A 22,239-nucleotide genomic window follows, 5' to 3' on the forward strand; every position below is an offset into this window, starting at 1 on the left:
ATTTTCATCATTAAGCTTAAAAATTCCCATTGTTAAACAAACATGTATAAACATGTATACCATCTTTATTACTAAATTATATTTAGGGTATGTATATGTAGACAGTATTTATGAATGTGGATTTTCTTTTTTTGGGTGAGTTACTGTTATTGGATAGTGTGACTTCTAGCATAGAGAAAAACTTTAGAGGCTTAACTGAAAAATCTAGTTTCCATTTAGAGGGTAATACATTTATATGTTCTCTTTTCTTTCACAGCACTACTCATTTGTTTTCTCATTTTATTTTTAAAGTAGGATGTGAATTATAATATGTTCAGTGAACCTTTATATTACCAAATTTAAAAAAATTCCTGAAAATTTCACTAATGTCTCATAAGTTGAAAGTACATGTAAATTCCAGGCATTTTAGGTTCAACTTTCCTTATGTCTGAAATAAGTTTTGATATGATTAAGGCTTGTACCTCCAAATCTAATATTTACTGGTCTGTTGCAGATTCTTGATATCTTTTCACAAAAGCATCATTTCTTTGAGTACACTGGTTGGTCCCTATTAGTATTTAGTTTGGATTAGACTTTTTTCCTGTCTTATTTACCCAGAGCAGATTTTGATCAGTGGGATAGTATAGCTCATGGAGTTTGAGTACTACAACCAGGAAGGGCAATGAAACAAGAGGTCTTCAGAATTATATTTTTAAGCATGTGTAATTATTTTTTTCTTTGTTATATTTAAAAATTTGCCTCATGAATCTACTATTTAACTTAGGAACCAGAACATGACCAACTCTAATAATCCTCTTCTGTCCTATCCCTGTGTTTTCCCCCAGAGGGAACCTCTGGCTTAAATTTTTGTTACAGTTTCCTTGCTTTTGTAAAAAAAAAATTTGTTGTATATGTGTGTATATATATGTATATCTCTAAAGAGTTTTACTTGTTTATGTGCCTTATAAAAATGGGTTAATACTGTGCAACCACACCTGCAGTTTTCTTTTTTTCACCCAAATTTATGTTTTCAGGACTTACCCGTGTTGTTGCATATACATATATTTCTTTTACTTACACTGGTATAAAATATTCTAATTTATTAATTAGAATATTATTAACATTCCCACAGCTCATTTAATCATTTGACTGTCAGCAGGTATTCAGGTGTTGTCACTTATTTGCTGTTATGAACATTCCTGCTAGGAGTATTCTTACACATGTTTTCAGTGATACCAAGTCTGTATTCAGCAGCTTTGCATAGGGGAGACTTTTGTTGAGACAAGCTATTTTCCCCCTCATGAGTGATTTCTTTTCTATTTTTCTTTTTTGCTCATTCCTCTTGACTTTTTGATTTTGATTTACAGAAAAGCTACAAGAAATAGACAAATAATTCCTATGTACCCTTCATCCACTTTCTTCAAATGTTAACATTTTATAATGTTTGCTTTATCTTTATTCTTTCCCTCCTCCTCATTCTCTCCTTTTTTCTTCCCTTTCCTCTTCTGCTTATCATTATTTATTTAGTGTTCTTTTTGTTCTTTTCCTGAGGCAATATAGCCAAAATACTGCGTTCCAAAGTAACCTAGGTTGGTTCTTGCCCTTCACCCTCCACCCACATTCCTTAGTTAATGTGATTATATTATTTATTTGAAATATGGTTCAATTGCTGTTCTTCGTATTCCATTTTAGGATTCGATTCTCCTATTCCCCTGCCTCTTGATTTCAGTTTTATTTTATTGAGTATGTGAAACACTAACGTGGTTCCAAAACTCAGAACCATATTACAAAACTACACTCAGACAAGAGATACTTCCCACAATTCATTTCTTCTGTCTTTCCACTTCATTCTACCTCTCCTCCACCTATCAGTCTCTCTAGTTTTGGCTTCATCCTTCCTGTTTCCTTTATAACAAACAAGTAGATGCATGCGTCTGTGTCTTTTCATGTATTTAAGGGCTATTTGTATATTTTCTTTTTGGTGAATTGTCTGTTCACATTTTTTGCCTGTTATTCTATAGGCATATTTTTCAGTCTTTTTTCCCCCAAGTTTTAAATGTTCTTTATATACTAGGAATATTAGTCCTTATCTGTGATATATATTAACATATCTTTTTTTTTTTTAGTTTGTCAGTTGTTTTTTGATTTTATTTAAGATAGTTTTTGACAGACAAAATGTTTTTATGTATTCTGTAGTCAGATTTGTCAGTCTTTTCTTTTACTGTGTCTGGAATTGAGTCATAGTTAGAAAGGCGTTTCTTATACCCAAGATAATGTACTTACATGATCTCATATTTTTGTTTATACTTATATGGCTTATTTTTTAATCCAGTTGTAGCTTTTTTTTGGTTTGTTATTAATGTGAGATATGAGTCTAATTTCAGATTTTTCCAAATGGCTAATCAGTTGTTAAGGCACTGTTTATTAACAAGCCCATCTTTACCTCAGTAATTTGAAATACCACTTTTGTCATATACTTAAGTTTCACGTATACATGGCTCTACTTCTGGACTTTCTGGTATACTCTTCTGATGTGTTTATTGCTGCACCAAATAAATACACTGTTTTAATTATAAAGGGTTTATTGTTTGTTTTAACATAATTTATTACAGTATATCTTAATAAGGTTAGTAGTATGTTTTACTATAGTTTATTTGAATAAGAGGGGTGAGTATCCTCCTTATACTTTTTCTTTTTTATGTTTTTGCATTTTACTTTTTCCATGTGATATTTAATGTCCATTTGTCTAGCTCCATTATAAAAAAAGCTTATTTACTTTTATTGGAATTTTATTAGGCCTATAAATTAACTAAGGGAGGATTGGCATCTTTATGATGTTTAGTTGCCCTACCTATCCAATTACAAGGGTCTTTACCTTTGTTCAGGTCTACCATTGAGTCTTTCAGAAATGTTTTAAAGGTTTCCTCATGTTTCTTGCTAAATTTATTCTTAAGTATTTTATCTTCTTTGTTGCTATGGAAAATAATATTTTTGCTACCATCATATCTTCTAAATTGTTATTGTTTTTACATATGAATGCTATTGATTTCTGTTCATTAAGTTAATATCCTGCTACTTTACTGAATGTGTTTATTGTTTGAGTTAGTAGGAACATGAGGTGTAGTTTTCCTCCTTTTCTTATTTTTACGCTTCCATTTAATTTCTCTTGTCTAACCACATTGCTTTAGCGAGTGCAGTGTTAGGTGGTATGGAGATAGTAGGCATCCTTACACTATTCCTGATCTTAGAGGAAACACCTATAGATTTTTTTCATTAATTAACTGAAAATTAATTTTCATTAATTAATTAACATTAATTAACTTTAGGAGTGAGGTCTGTATGTTTTATCTTAAGAAAGTATGCATCAATTTCTATTTGTTTGAGTGTGTGGTTTTTTTTTTAACAAATACAGGTGTTTGATTTTTATCAAAAGCATTTTCAGCCTTAGAGCTAGTTACGCTATTTTTCTCTTTAAGTCTATTAATGTGGAATGTTATATTAATGAATTCCCTAATAGTGAGCCAACCTTGCATTCCTGGAACAAACCTGACTCATTCATTGCATATCATTTTCTCAATATGGTGTTAGATTTTGTTTACTAATATTTTATTTAGAACTTTTACCTAATTATTTTTAAGCAATACTCTAAAAATCTTTAATTGTTCTGTTTTTGTATTGTCTTTATCAGGCTTAGCTATCAATGTTATGTTAATGTTATGTAATGCTAATGAAGTTTCCCTTCATTTTCAATGCTGTGTAATAATTTTAGAGCATTGGGATTATTCATTTTTCGAATTCTTGTTGGAAATCCTCTTGAAATGCTTTATCTATAGGGTAGTTGCCTCATAATTTTATTTTTTCCCCAAGGAAATTATATATTTTTAAAGAATTTTTTAGCTTTAATCCAATCAACTTTTATAAACTATGTTTCTGTGGAGAATTGCCCATTTTATCTAGATTTTTCAAACCTATTTACTTAGAAGTCTGTAGAGGATTTATGATTAAAAAAATTCTTCTGTTTTAATTATTATGTTACTCTTGTCACTTAATTTATCTATTTGTACTTTTCTCCTTTTATTGTTAATAAATTAACTACTGTTTTGATTTTCTTAGAAATTCAGGATTTTTATTAATTAGATCTGCTTTATTTTCTTAATCTTTGACATCTGCATTATCTTTATTATTTTTTTAATGTGCTTTTAAAGTTTTCTGTGTTATTCGTATTTTAGTTTATGAGATGGAAATTTAATTCATTTTTTAGATTGAAGTGTTCAAGGATCTAGATTTTTTCTAAACTGCTTTAAATGTATCCCATAGATATGTAATGTTTTCATTATTATTTCTTAGAAATCTGTAATATCTTGACAGTGGAAAATTAAAATTGTATTGTGGTTGGATGGGTAACGGAGTAGGTGAAAAGATTCCTGGAAAAGCTTGTTGGTATTATTTCACCACTTTCATTAGAGGAAACTGTGGCTTAGAGGGGTTTGTGTAATTTGCTGCATAACAAGTAAGTTGTTATTGTTCAAATTTGAATCCATTTCTGATTCCACAGCTATGGCTTTCACTTAGGCATTAATATTGTGAGGTCATGGAGGTACTGAACAGTACGGCATAATCAGGGAACTGTAAGTAGCACAGTGTGACTGGAGTGAAGTTGGCACTTGGTGGTATCATTTCTGGCTTGGGCAAATGGTTCATTGAGATACCATTAACATGAAGCAAAGCAGGTTTATGTAAGATGATGGGTAAGTCTGAGGAATGTACGAGACAGCTAAATGGACTGTCTGGTAGTTAGGTGAGCATATGGATCTGGAGGTCTGTAGAGTGGTTTGTGCTAGAAATGTGAATTTCGGTGTCATTAGCTTATAGGTGATAATTTAAATAATGGGTTCTGAAAGTGGTAAGAATAATGTGAACACTGAGAAGATCAGAGGGTGTAGGAAACAATGAAATTAAGACTGAGTGGAAAAGAGCCTGAAAAGGAAACAAGAAAAAAAAAGTTAAAATGTTAGGAGGAATTTAGGATATAGTGGCTTACAGGTGCCAAGGGAAGAGTTTCAGGGAAAAGGGAGAGTCATTAGTATTATGTGCTCTGGAGAACTAAAGGAAGATAAAATAAGTGTTCATTTGACTTAATAATACCTGAAAGGAAAATTAATATCATAAAAAGTGGGTCTAGTGGCATGATGAGGGTTGGGTGAGGAAGAAGCAAATGGAGACAAGAAATCTGGTTAAGAAGGGAAAGTATGATAGTGGTAACTAGCGGGAAGTGTGAGGGTGAGGGGGCCTCCTCCCACTCCCTACTTTCCTCCCTCAACCTCTCCCTTTGCCTTCCCCTTATTTATCTCTTTTCTTTCCTTTCTCCCCCTTCCTTCCTTTATTCTAGCCTCTTTCCCTCTTTCTTTTCTTAATATGGCATACTTGAACATGTAATGTTACAGAATGAGAATTTAACTCATGACAACATGACATCTTGTCTTAGATTATGGCTATAAATGTGAATAACATAAAGAGATGTTAAAATGTTCAGCTGGTGGATCAGAATGATATTTTTAAGGGTTTCTTGAACATAGGATCATAGTCACACATACTTTCCCTCTTTCTTTTCTTAATATGGCATACTTGAACATGTAATGTTACAGAATGAGAATTTAACTCATGACAACATGACATCTTGTCTTAGATTATGGCTATAAATGTGAATAACATAAAGAGATGTTAAAATGTTCAGCTGGTGGATCAGAATGATATTTTTAAGGGTTGCTTGAACATAGGATCATAGTCACACATACCCTTTATGCCTGGAAGTAAAACATACTTGTCCAACAAATTTTAACAGTCTTTGAAATAATGATGAAAATAATTTCAGCACAATGCTAAAAGCTTTGCATATTTTAGTCATTTAAAACCTCATCAGCACCTCTATGCTAGTTTTACAGATGAGGAAACTGAAGGAAGTTAAGTAAACTTGCCAGATGTTGTACACTTGCTTTGGCAATATGATTTCAGAGTCTGTGCTCTAATCATAAGGCTGTATTCCTCTTCACTATACTATAGTACTTATTTTCATTCCTTTAAAAACGAATTAGTAATATTTTTGGTATAATTGTAATTTAGAATTAGAAGTTAGAATATTTTGACATTTTAGGGAAATCTGTTAGCATATAGAATAGTGAAGATTAGCAAAAATTTCTGAAAAAGATATGTAAAGTACAAACATGGGTTGAAATTCCCGTTTTCTGTATTTTAGTTAAAATAGTGAAATGCTTGTGGGAGAAGCTACAATACCTTATCCAGTATGGCACATAGTATTTGAAAAACACAATACTGCTACACAATGAAAGTGTATATAAGATAATTAAATAATCCTATATGGTACCAATAAAAAATTGATACATTCCTTAGTTTGTTAATACCTAATGACGTTATAAATGTCTTTCTTCAGGGAAAAATGCAATTTCCATTGTGAGCTGCCTTCCAGAATTTATGGTAGAACTTCACTGACGTTGCTACTGATGCCAATGTGGAATAAAGGTCTTTATAACTTAGAAAGTCAAAACGTATAAATGAATTACTGTTAAAAATGATTTAGTTAACTCTTCTTAAACTTTAAAACACACAATACAAATGCATTTGAATTTTTAGAAAGAACGTTTGAAAATAAAGTAATATCTGTTTATTTTGCCATCATCAATATTTTTGTCTTATTTCATGTTTGGAATTGGCTTTCCTTTTGTGACCTTTGTATTTGAACCCTAATCACAATCTAATAATATTTTGTTGTGAAACTAATTACAGAGTTGCATTTCAACATTATTTTTATGTGGAAACAACTAAAATTGATTTTAACATGAAAAATCTTTTGCTGTTGTAAAAGAAGAAATTAACACAGAGACAGTGGATTAGCTATTTTAACGTCATTGTTCTTCCCCTTAGCTCGCTTTATTGTCATAAGTATTTCATTTGACTTCCCTCCTGGGTCATAAGGTCACTGAGTACATGGATGCGTGTCCTGCTTATTGCTGTCTCCTCAGTACCTAGTGCCTGTGTTTGGCACTGGTAGGCATGCTAGTGCTTTTTCTTAACTAATTGAATAGGTAAATAATATATTTGAATAATGTCTCTGAGTTGCAAATGCACCCCTTATGGTAATGTGTTAGTATGTAGACATTAAGACATTATTAAGTTGTTTTGTTTGCTTGGGTCTCACATGGAAATGTCCTGTTCAATTTAGAAACACTAGTTTTAGATCTCAGATAAAAATCCCTGAAAAATAGTCATAGAATCCTCATTTTCTATCTCATTGCTTTTACTTTCCTTACCCCTTTTTCTTTCCCTCCCTCTACTCTCTTTCTTCCCTTCAACCTGTTCTTTATTTTCCCTTTAATGATCCTTGTTTTGTTTTGTTTGTTTTCCTTTAGTATCTGGAGTCCATCTTTCTCCAGCCTCTCCTGAGATTGTATTGGACCATGACCACACTTCTCCTTCGGTTGGCTGCCTCTCTTCTGAGCCCATCATTTCATCACCGGAGAATACACATGCAGACAATAGCATTGTCAGTCAAACTTTTCCTAAAGCACAGGTAAAGACAAGCATATTTTTATAGGAACTTTGCCTACTTAAAAAATTGCACACTGATTTAATTGAAGATTTCCTGATTTCCATTTTTTTCCCCCTCCTGTAGATACTCTAACTTTGAGGTTAATATCTAGAATTCTAAAAACTGAATACTGTGTTTGTTTTGTGGCACAATTGCAAGGTATTTAAGCAGTGTTAGTTACCAAAATACTGTTTGAAAACCAAATATGTTTTATTAAAGTTGACTTAGTTTTGCATTGCAGATCGTGAACTGCAAAAAGGAAAATAATTACAAAAAAACGATTTCTCTTTTCAGGGAAGCTTACCATATGTTTTCAAGTATTAGAGTGTTCATTTCAATTTTAGAATAAGACCAAAAACACAGCGGTCATAGCATTTATTCATTCAAATATTTATCGATTCAGGCCTTGTGCTAGACGTTGGAGTTATTCCAGATTTCCAAAGTGCTGTATACAATCTTGAGTCACCCGTTATCTTTACTAGAAAGTGATGATTAATTAGTGGTTATTGATAAATTTTAAAATCTGATTTATAACTTAGTATATAAACAAATTCTGAGTGTGTGTAAATTCAAGAACTGGTATCAGATGTATTTATACTTAATATACACTCTCAAGAAAAAGTTTTAAGTTTTTAATGCTTTGCTTGGAAAATAATAAATGCTTTAAACTCTGAAGTTTACAGAAAATTTTGTTTCTTATTGCAAAGATCAGGTTGTTGTAATAGTTTGAGGTCTTCTGTAGGTTTACTTAAAGGGTGAAATAATTTCGGAACCTTTGCTACAACTTAATTTCCAAATGTGGTTTCTGGTGCCCTTTGGATGTTTTCCTTCTTGGTGCAGTGTAAACTTTCCCCTCTTGTGTTTTTTTTTTTTTTTTTAATGTGGTTTAGATTCAGCAATCAACACACACTCATCTGGATATCTCACTTTTTCCGTTGGGTTTAACTGAGGAGAAAAGTAATGGAACAATTGCTCTTGTGGATGATTCTGAGGATCCTGGAGCCAATGTATCAAACATACAGCTTCAGCAGAAAATTTCAAGTCTGGAGATGAAACTCAAAGTATCTGAAGAAGAAAAACAGAGAATTAAAAAGGTATATTTACATTTGCCTAAAAAATAAATGTTTGAATTGCAGATACTGGAAATATGATATAATCCCAACTTCTGATTAAAAATTCAGCAGTGGAAAAGCTATTATGCTCTTTGGCTGTAGATTTAAATCAGTCATACAAGCTTATCTCTTACGAAAGTCTTTGATAAGAAATTTCTAGTTTTAAAGGTGTACTTTTAAAGATATGAACATCTTTTACTAGATTTTTTTTTTCGCTAATGAATGCTTTCCTTCTGGTTTATTTTTATTTACTTGAAAGCAGGTAGTGTTGTATTTCTTATGTACGTTAGAAGATCTGTAATATTCATTTGTCCCTATGAGAAGTCAGACATGATGGGATATTTGACAAGATTGCTTAGAAATACAGCTATTTTAGTAAATTATTTATGTGTTCTCATTTCTGTTTCCTACAAATATCTCTATAAAAAGACCTTAGCAAATTTATAGAAAGTATAGGTAGAGTGTTGTTTATAATTAGTTTAGATGCTTTTATTTATTTATTAGCATGAATAATTTTAGTGTTTTAGCAGTGTTAGTGTTATATCAGTGTTTGATATTGGTCTGGGAATGAGAGTGAAGCATACGTTTTATAATATTGTTGAACTTTGAAAACCATACTTCCGGTGGGTTCTTTCCTTACCAAATATTTTCTAAATATGTTCATTGAAAAAACTGAATATATTTTATGCCTTTAAATATTACAGAATTTATGCTTGGATTTTTTTCTTTTAGGATGTGGAATCATTGATGGAAAAACATAGTGTCTTGGAAAAAGATTTCCTTAAAGAAAAAGAGCAAGAGGCCATTTCTTTTCAAGATAGATACAAAGAACTTCAGGTAAAAACAGTGAATTATAAATTTAGTATGTAGGCCTTTTGATGAAGCATGTAATATAACTTCAAAAAGTGCTCAATGAAAACTTTATGAACGAAGCATCAGATACTTGCTTAAATATGTAAAATACTGACTAACGTGTGAAATTAATGATAAATGCCATTTTGAGGAGCACGAATCCCTGAGAGGCCATGCAGGTTAGCTGATTCAGACTCAGCCTGGCGAAAAATATTCTGTTTCTGATGATTTTCTCAATTTGGAAATTAGACATTCCAATTTTTCTTATTGTGATTACAATTGAAAAGAGCTTAGAATCGTATAAACACCAAACTGAGATACTTAACCTTTTTCATAAATTGTTTGTAATCAATGTCACCTCGTCTTCTCCTCAAATTTCCTTAACAAACTTGTTTCTTCTGCAGTCTTCCCCATCCCAGGAAATAGCAGTTCTGTCTTTCCAGTTGCTAAAGCTGAAACCCACATTTATTCCTTTTTGTGCTTACCCCGTGTCTGTTCCTTAAGCAAAACCTGTTGGCTGTACCTTCAAAATATCCAGGTTTTGACTGTTTGTCATTATGGTCACTGCTGCCAGCCTATTCTAGGCCATCCTTATTTCTCCCTTGGAATACTGAAGTATCTTCTATTCTAATCTTTTTTGCTTCTGTCATTGCCCACTTACAGACCATTCTCCACATGACAGCCACTGTGATCTCTTTAATAGTTAAAGCTGCTCATGTCATTTCTTTGCTTGGAAACCTTCAATGGCTTCTCACCTCACCCAAACTAAAAGTCAAGTAAGTCCTTAAAATGGTTTGCAAGGCCCTCCATTTTTTTGTGTCCCTCCTCCCTGTCTTTTACCTGATTCTTTCTCTTCAATCGTTTTGCTTTATCCCTATGTCTAGAGCACTGGTCCCTCAATTTTCTGCATTGTTTACTTTTTTACATCATTCAGGTCTCCGTGCACATAATCACCTTATCAAGGGAGACCTTTCCAAACAATGCTGACATCCCCTACTAGCCTTCCCACATTCTGCTTTATTTTTCTCCATAGCACTTTTCACATCTGACAAACTATGTATTTACTTGTTTATTTGCCTAGATCGTTTTAATAGTCTCCTAAGTGGCCTTCTAGCTTCTACCCGTGCTCTTCTCCCTTAATGAGTCTTTATTTCAGCAGGTGGAGTAGTGTTTTTAAAAAATGTGAGTCAAATCATTTCCCAACCTCAACTATCATTCTCCTTTCAGTGTAAATCTTCTGGCTTCTCCAACTTTTCCAGTTCGCCCCCAGCTATTTACTTACACTGAATTCATAATAAGGTCCAGGCGAATGTGTGAGTCTGTGTTACTGAGGGCATTCCTTGCCTGTTGGAGTGGTGAGTGGAGGGAAACAAGTTTGTGATTCATTCAGTTTCTCTGACTGGAATGCTCTTCCTGCAGATATCTGCATGGCTTTGTTTAAAAAATGTAAAACTTGAAAACAAGGAAAATGGTGAGTAGTATGTTCTTTCAGTGTCCTATGAGGGCATTACTTACTAGACCTACTCAAGGATTATTTAAAAGAATGTAGTACTCACTGTGAATGTGACTCACTGTTTACTGTTGATTAAAAGTCTCCGTTGTATTGACATTACACGTTAATTAATTTTTTTCACAGAAGAGGTGCAAATAATATCTCTCTGTTAGAATTTCAAAGAATAGTGTTTATTGCCCTGTAGGACGTTCATTAGACATTATCTCCATCTAGCACTCTTGCTTGGTCTAACACTCCATTATTTAAAATTTCTATTCGTATGCCTATTCAAATGTTCTTTGAACCAGTCTTAACATCTGATTCCTTCTGTTAACATAAATGATTCTTTTATTAATAAAGAGTAGTGTAAGTCTTTGATGTGTTTCATTTATATTTATATGAGTCACATTTTAACTTTTTGAAAATTATACTTTTTAACAACTCTCAGTGAACCCTAGTTTCCTTTAGAAAGTTGCTCAAATGCTACCTTCTTGTGGAAGCTTTCTTTGACTATGCTATAGAAAATAAGAACCTGTGTACATGCTCAGCATTCCCTAGCCCCCTTTCTTTGCTTTTTTCTCCCCTCCTCATAACAATTGTTATTTTATTTTGATTTGTTTATTTGTTCTTTTACCCTCACCAGAGTGTAAGCTCCATGAGATGGGAACTTTCCAGTGCCTAGAGCAATACTTGGCATGTAATGTGGGCTCAATTAATACTCCTGAATGAATGAATGAATTCACTAATATAATGCACCCTGCTGCCCAAGGGCTAATTACATTGTGTACAGCCACATTTATAGCTCCATACTTGGAATTAGGGTGCTTATTGGAAGGTTCAGTACTGATTACTGGAACTTTGTGTTTTCTTCTCTCTACATTGAGTGACTTATTCTGGGCCCGTTAGTGAGACAGATACCTTTGCAAATTCGGTTTCTCAATCTGTTAATGGGAACAATAACATACCTGAGAGACCATCTAACACCTGGTATACAATATTTTGAGCTTTCCATAGTGAAAACCAATGTAAACGCCTAGTGACATTATCATTGTTGTCTTATTGCTTTTACTATTAATAGTGGTAATCTAAGAGTAACAACTTGAGTCTTCAAAACTAATATTCAATTTAAAAATACTTTCCTTTTACTAGAAACAGTACGTCTCAAGAAAACATTTTTTAGGTGATTTTACTTCAGTACCAAAAAGGACCTCTCTCCTTTTTATACTATGTGGAAAAAAGAGTAAACTAACTTAGGGAGTATTTTATCACCTTGGCCAAATAAGTGATATAAAAGTGTACTAGGAGGTCTAATAGACAAATTGAACTCAAAGGCAGGCACACTGTTTAGTTTCTATGTCCCTGCTGGGTGAGGGTAGAGTCTGGGTTTAGCATTTTGGCCTTTGCTCATAGAGCTGGAGATGGGATCCCTTTTTTTTTTTTTCCGTGGGGTTTGGCTCTCATAGAGCACTTATTATCTACCAGTTATCTGTTCTGCTAGGTTGCCCCTTTTGTGGACCTTTGGATGGAGAGGGATAGCTTTCCTTGGGGCTGTTTGTGTTTGTGCCCATTGGAATTTCCTGGTTGCTGGTCATTCCAGTACCTAGTTTGGGATATAGGAGGCTAAAAGAAAACTCACAAAATTTGCTGCTGTGTCATTCCTTGGTTCCTCAAGTCCGCAGGTGGTCTGCTTTCTTGTCCCCCTTTGCAGTCTTCTTACATTTGTTTTAAAGATAATGTCCAGGTCTTTTAGCTGTACTTCTTGAGAAAAATAGGGAGAAGTGCATCTATTTCATCTTAGTCTAGAAGTGAAATAAAAAGGAACATTTTAAATTTTAAATATTCTTTATTGTAGCTACAGCAGAAAATTAATTCAAGCTTAAAATACATTAATCTAAAGCAGGTATTTTGAGTAAAGTTTTTAAGGAAAACAGCTTAAGTAATCAACTCATAGAGTCCTTGTAGATAGAAGAGGGGAAAATAAAAATATGCATAACTCAGTTTGTGAGATAATCCATAAATCTCTATATCTACTTTATACTTACCAAGTTTGTGCATAAATAGGTATATTTGTTAGACTTCCTGGAAATGTATTTTTAATAAATATATTTAAATTGTATTGTACCTGATCATTAAGAATTTAGAAAATCTTGACCGTCACTGTTTGACCTTTATGTAATTCATTCCTTTCTGGGTATATAGCCTTTTTAAAAAACTGGTACAAAGTTGGTTCTATCTAATAATTTCTTAGGAATAAGAGATGTGATTAAATTTGTGAGTATCAAAGGAGGCCACTCTATGCTAAATATATGTAGGATGAAATTTTAGCAAAAGTAAGTTTTTAAATCATGAAAATATATATTAAATTTCTTGCTTGAATTATGGTCTGCAAGTCATCCCTCAGATATTTGAAAGTCAATATATTTATCATGTATTTTCTGTAGACTATGGCAATCCACATCTTTTTTATATTAAGACATATATAGCATACGGGTCTTCTAAATATTTGTGGAGCTTAATGAAATAGAAAAAGTTTTCTTTTCTGCTATTTTTGATGACAGGGATAATATATTTATTGGTGCCTGCCTCTCTATGGTATCCTAAATAAAGCAAAATATCCAGGAGTACAAAAAATAGTCCTGATAAGACTGGATTAAATTGACTGAGAAGCCTTTCTCCTTAAAAAATGTTAGTATGATTGTATATTTATAAGAATAATAGGTTTATTGTGGAAAACGTGGACAATACAGAGAAAAAAAAGCAAACAAAATTCATACCTATTCATCACCATGAAAAATCCAAGTATTTTCACATGGTATCAAAATATAGTGCTCGAATTTTCAATTTTGTAAGAAATCTACCTCCTCTTAGACCAGTGTTGGGTGTGCCTTTGTCAATACTTTAATCTGACACGAGATGGAGTAATTAATAAATGGAATGTTTGTAAAACCCTTAAAACTTTTTTAAAAGAGCAACATTAACTATTATAGAGAATTCTAACAGTGTGGTTTTATGTGGTATGGTCTAATTACCAGGTTAGGTGGAGCGGTGTGAATGTGCCCATAACAGAAGGAAATAAGGAATACTGTGAACTCTGCAGTACAGTGGGGGTGTGCACTACCTCTCCTTTCCTGTGCTATTCAGGGTGTGAGCCTAAGCAGAGGAAGAAAAGTGAATCATGCTCCATGTGTCAGCGGTAGCTATTTAAAGGACTTTTCAGGAAACATGAATAGAGAGCTCATCTTAGTACAACTTGGATTCCAATCTCTTTTGTCTTTTGTCTCTGACTCATAGCAAGTACATCCACACCTGTGACGAGCACTGAAGAGACTTGGAAGCTTCTCAGACTGTACATTTCATACTGTGGCCACATTTTAACAAGTTGAATTAATAGATGCAGCTGATTGTTAAATTATCATCTCTGATAGTTGTTGGTATTTTGGTAGCTATGGCTAGTTTTGGGAATTTCCTGAACAAACTTTTTAAAGGTTGGGTCTGTGCTTCCAAATGCCATTTCCTATTGAAATGTCTCTTAGTTATAGTATGTTGATTATTCCGTTTGAGAATTTAATTTAAAAAAAGTGATGTGAAAACACAGTGTTTCAGAGGACTTTAAATTGATCTCATAAATGGATTTATACTGCTTCAGAGTATTATCTGTGTTCTGTTGCTGATTTCAAAGGTTACATTACATCATTTTGAATAGATACTATTCTCAATATTTTTGTGTACTGTTTTAAAGTGAATACTAGTCAGGTGTTGGAAAGTTGGGCCCTTAGCCAGAGACTACTGTAGTAATTATGCTTTATGGCATTAGAGCAATGTCTTGATACCTTGAGCATTTAACTTGATAACCTGGTATGTGAGGAATTAACCAGTTCTGCATAGCTAACCCAAAATGTAGTTGAAGTCCTACTTAGTAGTAGAGAATACTGAAAGAAATACAAATTACACATAGCTTGAAGATATCCTATTTATTCACCTGTCTTTAAAAATGATTATCCATATTCTGAGAAAGCCCTGGGGGAAAATGAAAGGAAAATAAAGATTTTATGTTTTGGTTTCAAAACTTCAGTGGAAGAAGTCACTGTAGATGTGGTGGAAATAGCAAGAGAAGTAGAATTAGAAGAAGAGCCTGAAGATGTGACTGAATTGTTGCAGTCTCATAATAAAACTTGAAAGGATGAGGTGTTGCTTCTTTTGGTTTAGCAAAGAAAGTGGTTTCTTGAGATGGAATCTGCTCCTGGTGAAGATGCTGTGAAGACTGTTGAATGACAACAACGGATTTAGAATGTTACATAAACTGAGTTGGTAAAGTAACAGCAGGGTTTGAGAGGATTGACTCCAATTTTGGAAGATGTTCTACTGTGGGTCAAATGCTATCAAACAGCATTGCATGCTACAGAGAAATCATTTGTGAAAGGAAGAGTCAGTCGTTGTGGCATACCTCACTGCTGCTTTATTTCAAGAAACTGCCACGGCTGCCCCAGCCTCAGCAAGCACCACCCTGATCAGTCAGCAGCCATCAACACTGAGGCAAGAGCCTCCACCAGCCAAAAGATTAGGACTCACTGAAGACTCAGATGATGGCTAGTATTGTGGATTGGGAATCAAACCCACAGTATCTCCGAGGCATGCCTGTAAACAGATGGTAGTGTACTAAATAAATGCACTTTTGTTATTTATTTAAAAAATTCACCTCCCCCCTTCCTTTTTTTTTTTTTTTGCGGTACGCGGACCTCTCACTGTTGTGGCCTCTCCCGTTGCGGAGCACAGGCTCCGGACCTGCAGGTTCAGCGGCCATGGCTCACGGGCCCAGCTGCTCCGTGGCATGTGGGATCTTCCTGGACCGGGGCACGAACCCGTGTCCCCTGCATCGGCAGGCGGACTCTCAACCACTGCACCACCAGGGAAGACCCCCCCTTCCTTTTTGAAGCATATTTCTTGGAGGCCCTTCCATAGTGGTTCATTAAGAGATTCCTTATTCTTTTTTCTTTTTATGGGTATCTAAATATATTATTCCATTTTCTTTTATTATGAAGTATTGCTTAATTTCATCTACTCTTCTTTTAATTTATTCTTTAAAGTCGAATAATTTTACTGTAATATGTCCTGGTATTGGTCATTCTAGGTTGATTTCCCTAGATTTCCAGTGTGTCCTTTAATATACATATATAGTTTCAATTCCTCCTTCTAAATGTCAAGGAATTTTTTTTTTTTAAATGACTATGAATTAATCATTGTTAAAGCTAGGTGACCGTTTTTAAATTTTATTTATTTATTTATTTATGGCTGTGTTGGGTCTTCATTTCTGTGCGAGGGCTTTCTCTAGTTGTGGCAAGGGGGGGCCACTCTTCATCGCGGTGCGCGGGCCTCTCACTATCGCGGCCTCTCTTGTTGCAGAGCACAGGCTCCAGCTGTGCAGGCTCAGTAGCTGTGGCTCACGGGCCTAGTTGCTCCGCGGCATGCGGGATCTTCCCAGATCGGGGCTTGAACCCGTGTCCCCTGCATTGGCAGGCAGATTCTCAACCACTGCGCCACCAGGGAAGCCCAGGAGTTTTTATTAATTATAAATTTAATACTTGTTTTATTTTCTTACTATGTTTTATTTGTTCTGGTGACTCTTATTATGTGTTTATTGGTTACTCTTTGTCTTCAGTATTACCCTTTATTCTTGAATCCTTTTCATCTTTCTTCATTTCTTTTTGATCTAAAATGTGTTTCCTCTCTTATTCCAGTTCTCTTAAGGTATTTTCAGTTTAGCTTATTTAATGTTATATTCTTTTTAGTTTAGTCATCATTTCTGAAATGATTTATTCTGTTAAAATTTTTTTCTGAAATTTCTCGCATCATTTCTGAGTTTTTCTAATTATGATTCATATTGTTCTGTAATCTCCTTTATCACTTTCATAATGTCTTTTAACTCAGTTTGAAATACGAGGGTAGAATTCAAAATTTCTTTTTAAAATATATATTTCTGCTGTGCTTTTATTTTATGTAGGGCTGTCATACTGTTCCATCTATCTATCTATCTATCTATCTATATAAAACATTGCATAGCATTTGACATAATTTTCTGTTATTTGTTTTTATGTGAAATTAGTTTTCTTGATCTTTTTAACTGGAGGAGTGATTTAAGGCAGTTTTTTTCCCCCTCATGATTGTATAGTGCTCTAATGTTTCTGTCAGATTAGAAGGATGTGGCAACATTTGTAGATTTTCTGACTCTGTTCCCTTTTTTCACTTTGACTTGATCTTCTTTTCCTTCCTTGTTTTGTTGTCTCTGGCTTGGTCAATTTGGACTCTGTTCTCAGCTTTTTCTCCTCAATGTGGGGCTTTCTCTTGAAAGTATTTAGAGTTTATTGGACCCAGTGTATCCTGGGCCATTGATACCTTACTGAGGACCACTTGTACTTATTGGAATGTTAGGCTCCTCTGTCTTACTTGCTGTCCTCATATTGGCCTGCTGACCTCTCTGGTGAGTATCTGTTAGCTGTTCTGGAGTTCTCATGTCTGTCTGATACCCTGTTGCTTTCATCTTTCCTCTTGCCCAGATTCTGATGCCATGCAGATCTTGAGACTGTTCTTGGTTTATTTTTACTTGCTTATATTCTGGCATTCACAGAGATACTGTGACATCTATTTTTGTGATAGATAATGAGTATGAGCTTTTGGTCCTACTTTTTTAGGTGCTCTATGTGTTTTTGTGAGGGAATTTTGAGAGATCTGAAAACTGTACCATCATTACTACCATATTCCCAGTATTCTCTCACTGTTAATTGTTATTAAAGGGAATTATCTGGGTTAGCAAAGATTAAACATACGCTTTCCCCAAGGATATTTACCTCTTTACGGAATTAGTACTAGATTGTAGGGAGTTGTAGGTCTCAATATTGCTTAATAAAATTTGAGGGTAAAGACCGTGTCTTATTCATTTTTACATACTATTGCTTGGTACTTGTAGGTGCCTGTGAGAATTGTTGAAATGAAGAAGAAAATGTCTAGAGAATAAAAAAAAAACTACTTGGGAAAACTACTACTCTATTCTTTGTTTTCATCTTCAGTTATTTAGAAAGTCAATTATATTCCTTTTTCCTGATTGTCACTGAATTTCGTATGCTTCGTTCCATTTTTTCAAGGGAAGTAAAAAGCTTTAAACAACTAATTTGAGGAGGAGGGTGTTTACAAGAGTATCTAAATGGCTACTACTCATTTGATTTTTTTGTCTTACAACATATAACTTGTATTAATACTTTTTTACCTGTATCTGTAGATACAGATCACCAACATCATGATTGATGTTCCTAATAAGGACCTTAACTCATTCCCTCCCCCCTGCAAAATATTAATTATCCTGAGAATAAACACTTAAGTTTTATACTATTTCTCCTCGTTCATTATCTTTATTCCCTAACTTAGGTGTTATAACCTTTCCCTAACTTAGGAGTTAGCAGCTTTTTCTTTTAAATGAGGATCATTTTTAGCAAATAAAAATGATATACTTTTCCAAAATGAAAACAGCTTAAACTCTTGTTTATAAAAACACTAGATTTTTGGATACAGTTTAAACAATAACAATACTATAAACATTTTAGGAAACCAACCCCCCCCCATTTTATCATCCAAATATGCAGTTTTTAGAAAAACAAAAACATTTTTTTTAGTTCTACCAGTGGGAAAAATGTATACTTTAACAATTGGATTATTTGTTCCTAAGTAACAGAGTAGTAATTAGAAAATTGACCGTTCAGTTTCAAAGAATGCGAAGATTGGGGACATTATTGAGAATTGACAATGTAGGTATACCTTTTGGAAATTTCATGCTGGTTCATATTCTGAAGGTATTATGTGATTTTTTTATCATTCCTGTTCTAATAATTCAGAAAATCAAGTTGTTCTTTTATTTATCGAAACTAAATTGAATAATTTTGAAGTCATTAGAAGAATACCATCTTCAGTTCTACAGGCTAATTGACCATTGTGAAAATGTTTTTCCTCCCTTATACAATAACAGAAATTTAAAATGTTTGCTAGTACCTTCACAAATTTAAGATAACATAGATTTTTAAAGACACACCATCAATTTGATAATAGATTTTGAGGGGACAGAAAATATAACATTTTGTAATTTCAGAAATCTTAAAGTGTGATGAAATATGCATCTTAGATTTGATTAAATATGTAAAATGACTTTTTTGTGTTCCACATAAGTTTCAACATATTTAGAAATTTTAAGTAGTTTAGCTAGAAATGTAAAATATTTAAAAACAAAAAGTCAAGTAAACTTTTGGCTAGTTTAAATGAACCTTCAAATATTATAGTAAATAGAAAATAAAGGGTTTTTAACCTCCTTTTAAATTTAAAAATAGTTTTCTCAATTTAAATGCATTACCTTCATTAAAGAGAACACTTCCTTCAGAAAAAAATTTATACAAAAAACTGGATTGAGTCTACCTTAAATGTAGGTACCTAAATTCTCATAATATGATTCTGCATAAAATTTCTTCAGCAAGCATGTATTATTGGGTGGCCAAAAAGTTCGTTCGGGGTTTTCTGTAACGTTAATAACCCATACAAAAAACCCGAACGAACTTTTGGGCCACCCAATACTTTTATATATTCATTTGGTCTTAAAAGTTTTACTCATTTTTAATTGTGAATGATTCAAGGCTGAATGCTAATTTCAGAGCCATAATTTCTTTTAAAGTTAGATAGTACATGACCCCTTGTGAGTTATACTAATGCAAAGGCTTATATGAACACATTTCAGAGATGGTATAGAATTGTCATTATGATTCTTATTGTGTGACATTGAATTTGATCTTTAACTTGTCTTACACATTTAAATAACTTTTAAAATTGTCTTTTCAGGATCATGTAATTTGGTAAAATGTAATTTTAATGTTTATTTACAGTAATCCCATTTACTATTAGGATGTTTGTAAGCACATTTGTCACATTAGGAGTGCATGTTTTACCTTCTTTACTAGATTGTAAATCGTCCAAAGAGAATTCTTAGAGCGCACACAGATTTTTTTGTACCCAGTAAATGTTTTTGAGCAGTGCTTAGTGATAGATTTTTGTGTGTGTGCATGTAATGGTATTGCCAAAAAATAGGAAAACATGGGCTTATAATGCGGCTAAGCCTCATTCTCATCCAGTGGTGAGGCAAACCTGTTATTTTTGAATACTCTAGTTTACAATCTCAAGGGATGTATTTACTGTATTTTCCTACTTATCTGAGGTCAAACTCTGACCTCAACCATTCTAGAACAAAGCCACAGACCTCACCAGTAAATGAAAAGACTGGTTTGAAGCAACTTCTTTAAAAATCCATGTAGAATACTTTATTTGGTAGGTAAGTCATGGTGCCTTTTTCTCTCTCAACCAGATAGTTGAGTATAAAGTAATGGAGAAAAGATGCATTTACACTCACAGCAGCCAGAAATGAATGTTGAAGGAGAAGACACACCCAAACTGAGGCAGGATTAGGTGACTCCCAGGGTCTATATGTTTTCTATATATTTCTTTGATGATCTTAAAAGTTTAGACTTTTCTCAGGCAGAAACATTTAATGTGGAAAGCAGTGACTAAGGCATATTTGCTACATGTTAATAGATAAGAATTGCTTTGAAGAGCTCTATCTCCTTTTCTCTTTGAGTGTTTACTTGCTGAGGAGGGTTGTGTCTTTACGTATTCTATCTGAAGGAGGAAAGATATTGTGATTTTGAAGGGAATAGTCAAGGAATTTACTATCTAAAACCCTTTAACAATACAGAGAATAGTGGCCAAAATCTGAAACTTTGGAAAGATGAGTATGTAGAATAAATGTTTTCTGAGCATTTTGTGATTGGTTTAACTTGTTCGTTCCTACTTCATCTTCATGATTTAGCTCAACTGAAAGGCCACTTCTTTAGGTAACCTTTTTCTGATTTCTCTGACTAAAGTAGTTTCTGCTCCCCCTAACCCACTCGTATTTTATTTTCCTCAGAATACTTAGCAGAATCTTGTTTATGTATTTATTGTTTGACTATTCCTCCTTTTTCTCAGAATGTAAGTTCCTGGAAGGGGAGACATTATCTGCCTTTTTAAATTATTATATTATCAGTTCCTGGAATAGTGCTTGGCACATAAAAAAATGTAGGTTGGTTAGCTGGTTGACTGAAATGGTTGGTGGCTTGTGCAGTACTATGGATTTAATGTGTCTCCACTTCCCCCATGCTCAAATACCCCCAATGTGATGGTATTTAGAGATGGTGCCTTTGGGAGATCGTTAGGTTTCAATGAGGTCATAAGGGTGGAGCCCTCATGAAGGGATTAGTGCTCTTATAAGAGACACCAGAAAGCTAGGTTACTCTCTCCCCTTTGGCATGTGAGGACACAACTAGAAGGCAGCTTTCTCTAAGCTATATGCTGGAGAGAAAGCTCTCTCTAGAAACCATTCATACTGGCACTTTTATCTTGGATTTCTAGCCTACAGAACTGTGAGAAAATAAATGCCTGTTGCAAAGCAATTATACCCCAATAAAGATGTTAAAAAAAAAATAAATGCCTGTTGTTTAAGCCACTGAGCCTATGGTATTTTGTCATGATAGCCTGAGCAGACTAAGACATGGAGTATAGGTGTCTTGTAAGTAACGCTATAGTGTACTTCATCATCCATTTAATGTTCCCTGTTGTGAGCCATCTCTATGCTAAAATTAAGTTGGATTCAATTTTTAAAAAGATAAAAGTAAAAAAGCTACTTAATGAATTTATGGTTTTTGAAGGAGGTTTTTGTGATAAAACTATTAGGAAATGTGTATTTTCTTTTGAGCCTAATACCTATATTATCCTTGTATTCTATTAAATAACATCTTATAAGAAAATCTTGTGTCAGCTGTAGATACAGAGTAGAGAGCATTTTAATAATGAAAAATAAATATAAATATGCTACCTACTCCATCTGCTTCTAAAGTTACAGACTAGCTGCCAGGGAGTTTCACAAGTTATGGCAGTGTCTGAAATCACAGAACAGCACGAAACCTCCAGAATCTGAAAAAGGTAACCTTCACGGCAAACACTAACCTGCTCTTTACTGCATAGGAATTTGTGGATGTGGCAACAGCTCAGGTCCTGCTTTTGCTTTAAGACTTCACCAAGGAAGGACCTCATCCATTTTTAAAATCATTGACCCCTCTTTTGCTTTCAACTTCATGAGACTT

The 22,239-nt window shown here is 33.7% G+C and overlaps 1 protein-coding gene across 17 annotated transcripts in view; it reads left to right on the plus strand.

The window, feature by feature from the left end:
* Positions 1-22,239, plus strand: part of CCDC91 (coiled-coil domain containing 91) — a 411,994-nt gene that overhangs the window by 124,028 nt on the left and 265,727 nt on the right. For 10 of the 17 annotated variants that reach the window (XR_016394889.1, XM_089920440.1, XM_089920442.1 and 7 more), the window contains 4 exons: positions 6,428-6,516; positions 7,404-7,564; positions 8,473-8,676; positions 9,427-9,531. Coding sequence is in view for 16 of the 17 variants with exons in the window: in XM_089920440.1 (XP_089776566.1) it covers positions 6,428-6,516; positions 7,404-7,564; positions 8,473-8,676; positions 9,427-9,531 (559 nt within the window). In the remaining variant the exon portion in view is untranslated. The remainder of the gene's footprint in view (positions 1-6,427; positions 6,517-7,403; positions 7,565-8,472; positions 8,677-9,426; positions 9,532-22,239) is intronic. The other 7 variants (XM_089920448.1, XM_089920446.1, XM_089920447.1 and 4 more) reach the window with 1 other exon arrangement.

This window comes from Delphinapterus leucas, chromosome 11 (assembly GCF_059928025.1).
Source record: "Delphinapterus leucas isolate spDelLeu-1000000601 "Yukka" chromosome 11, BTC_Dleu_Yukka2, whole genome shotgun sequence".
Taxonomy (NCBI): domain Eukaryota; kingdom Metazoa; phylum Chordata; class Mammalia; order Artiodactyla; family Monodontidae; genus Delphinapterus; species Delphinapterus leucas.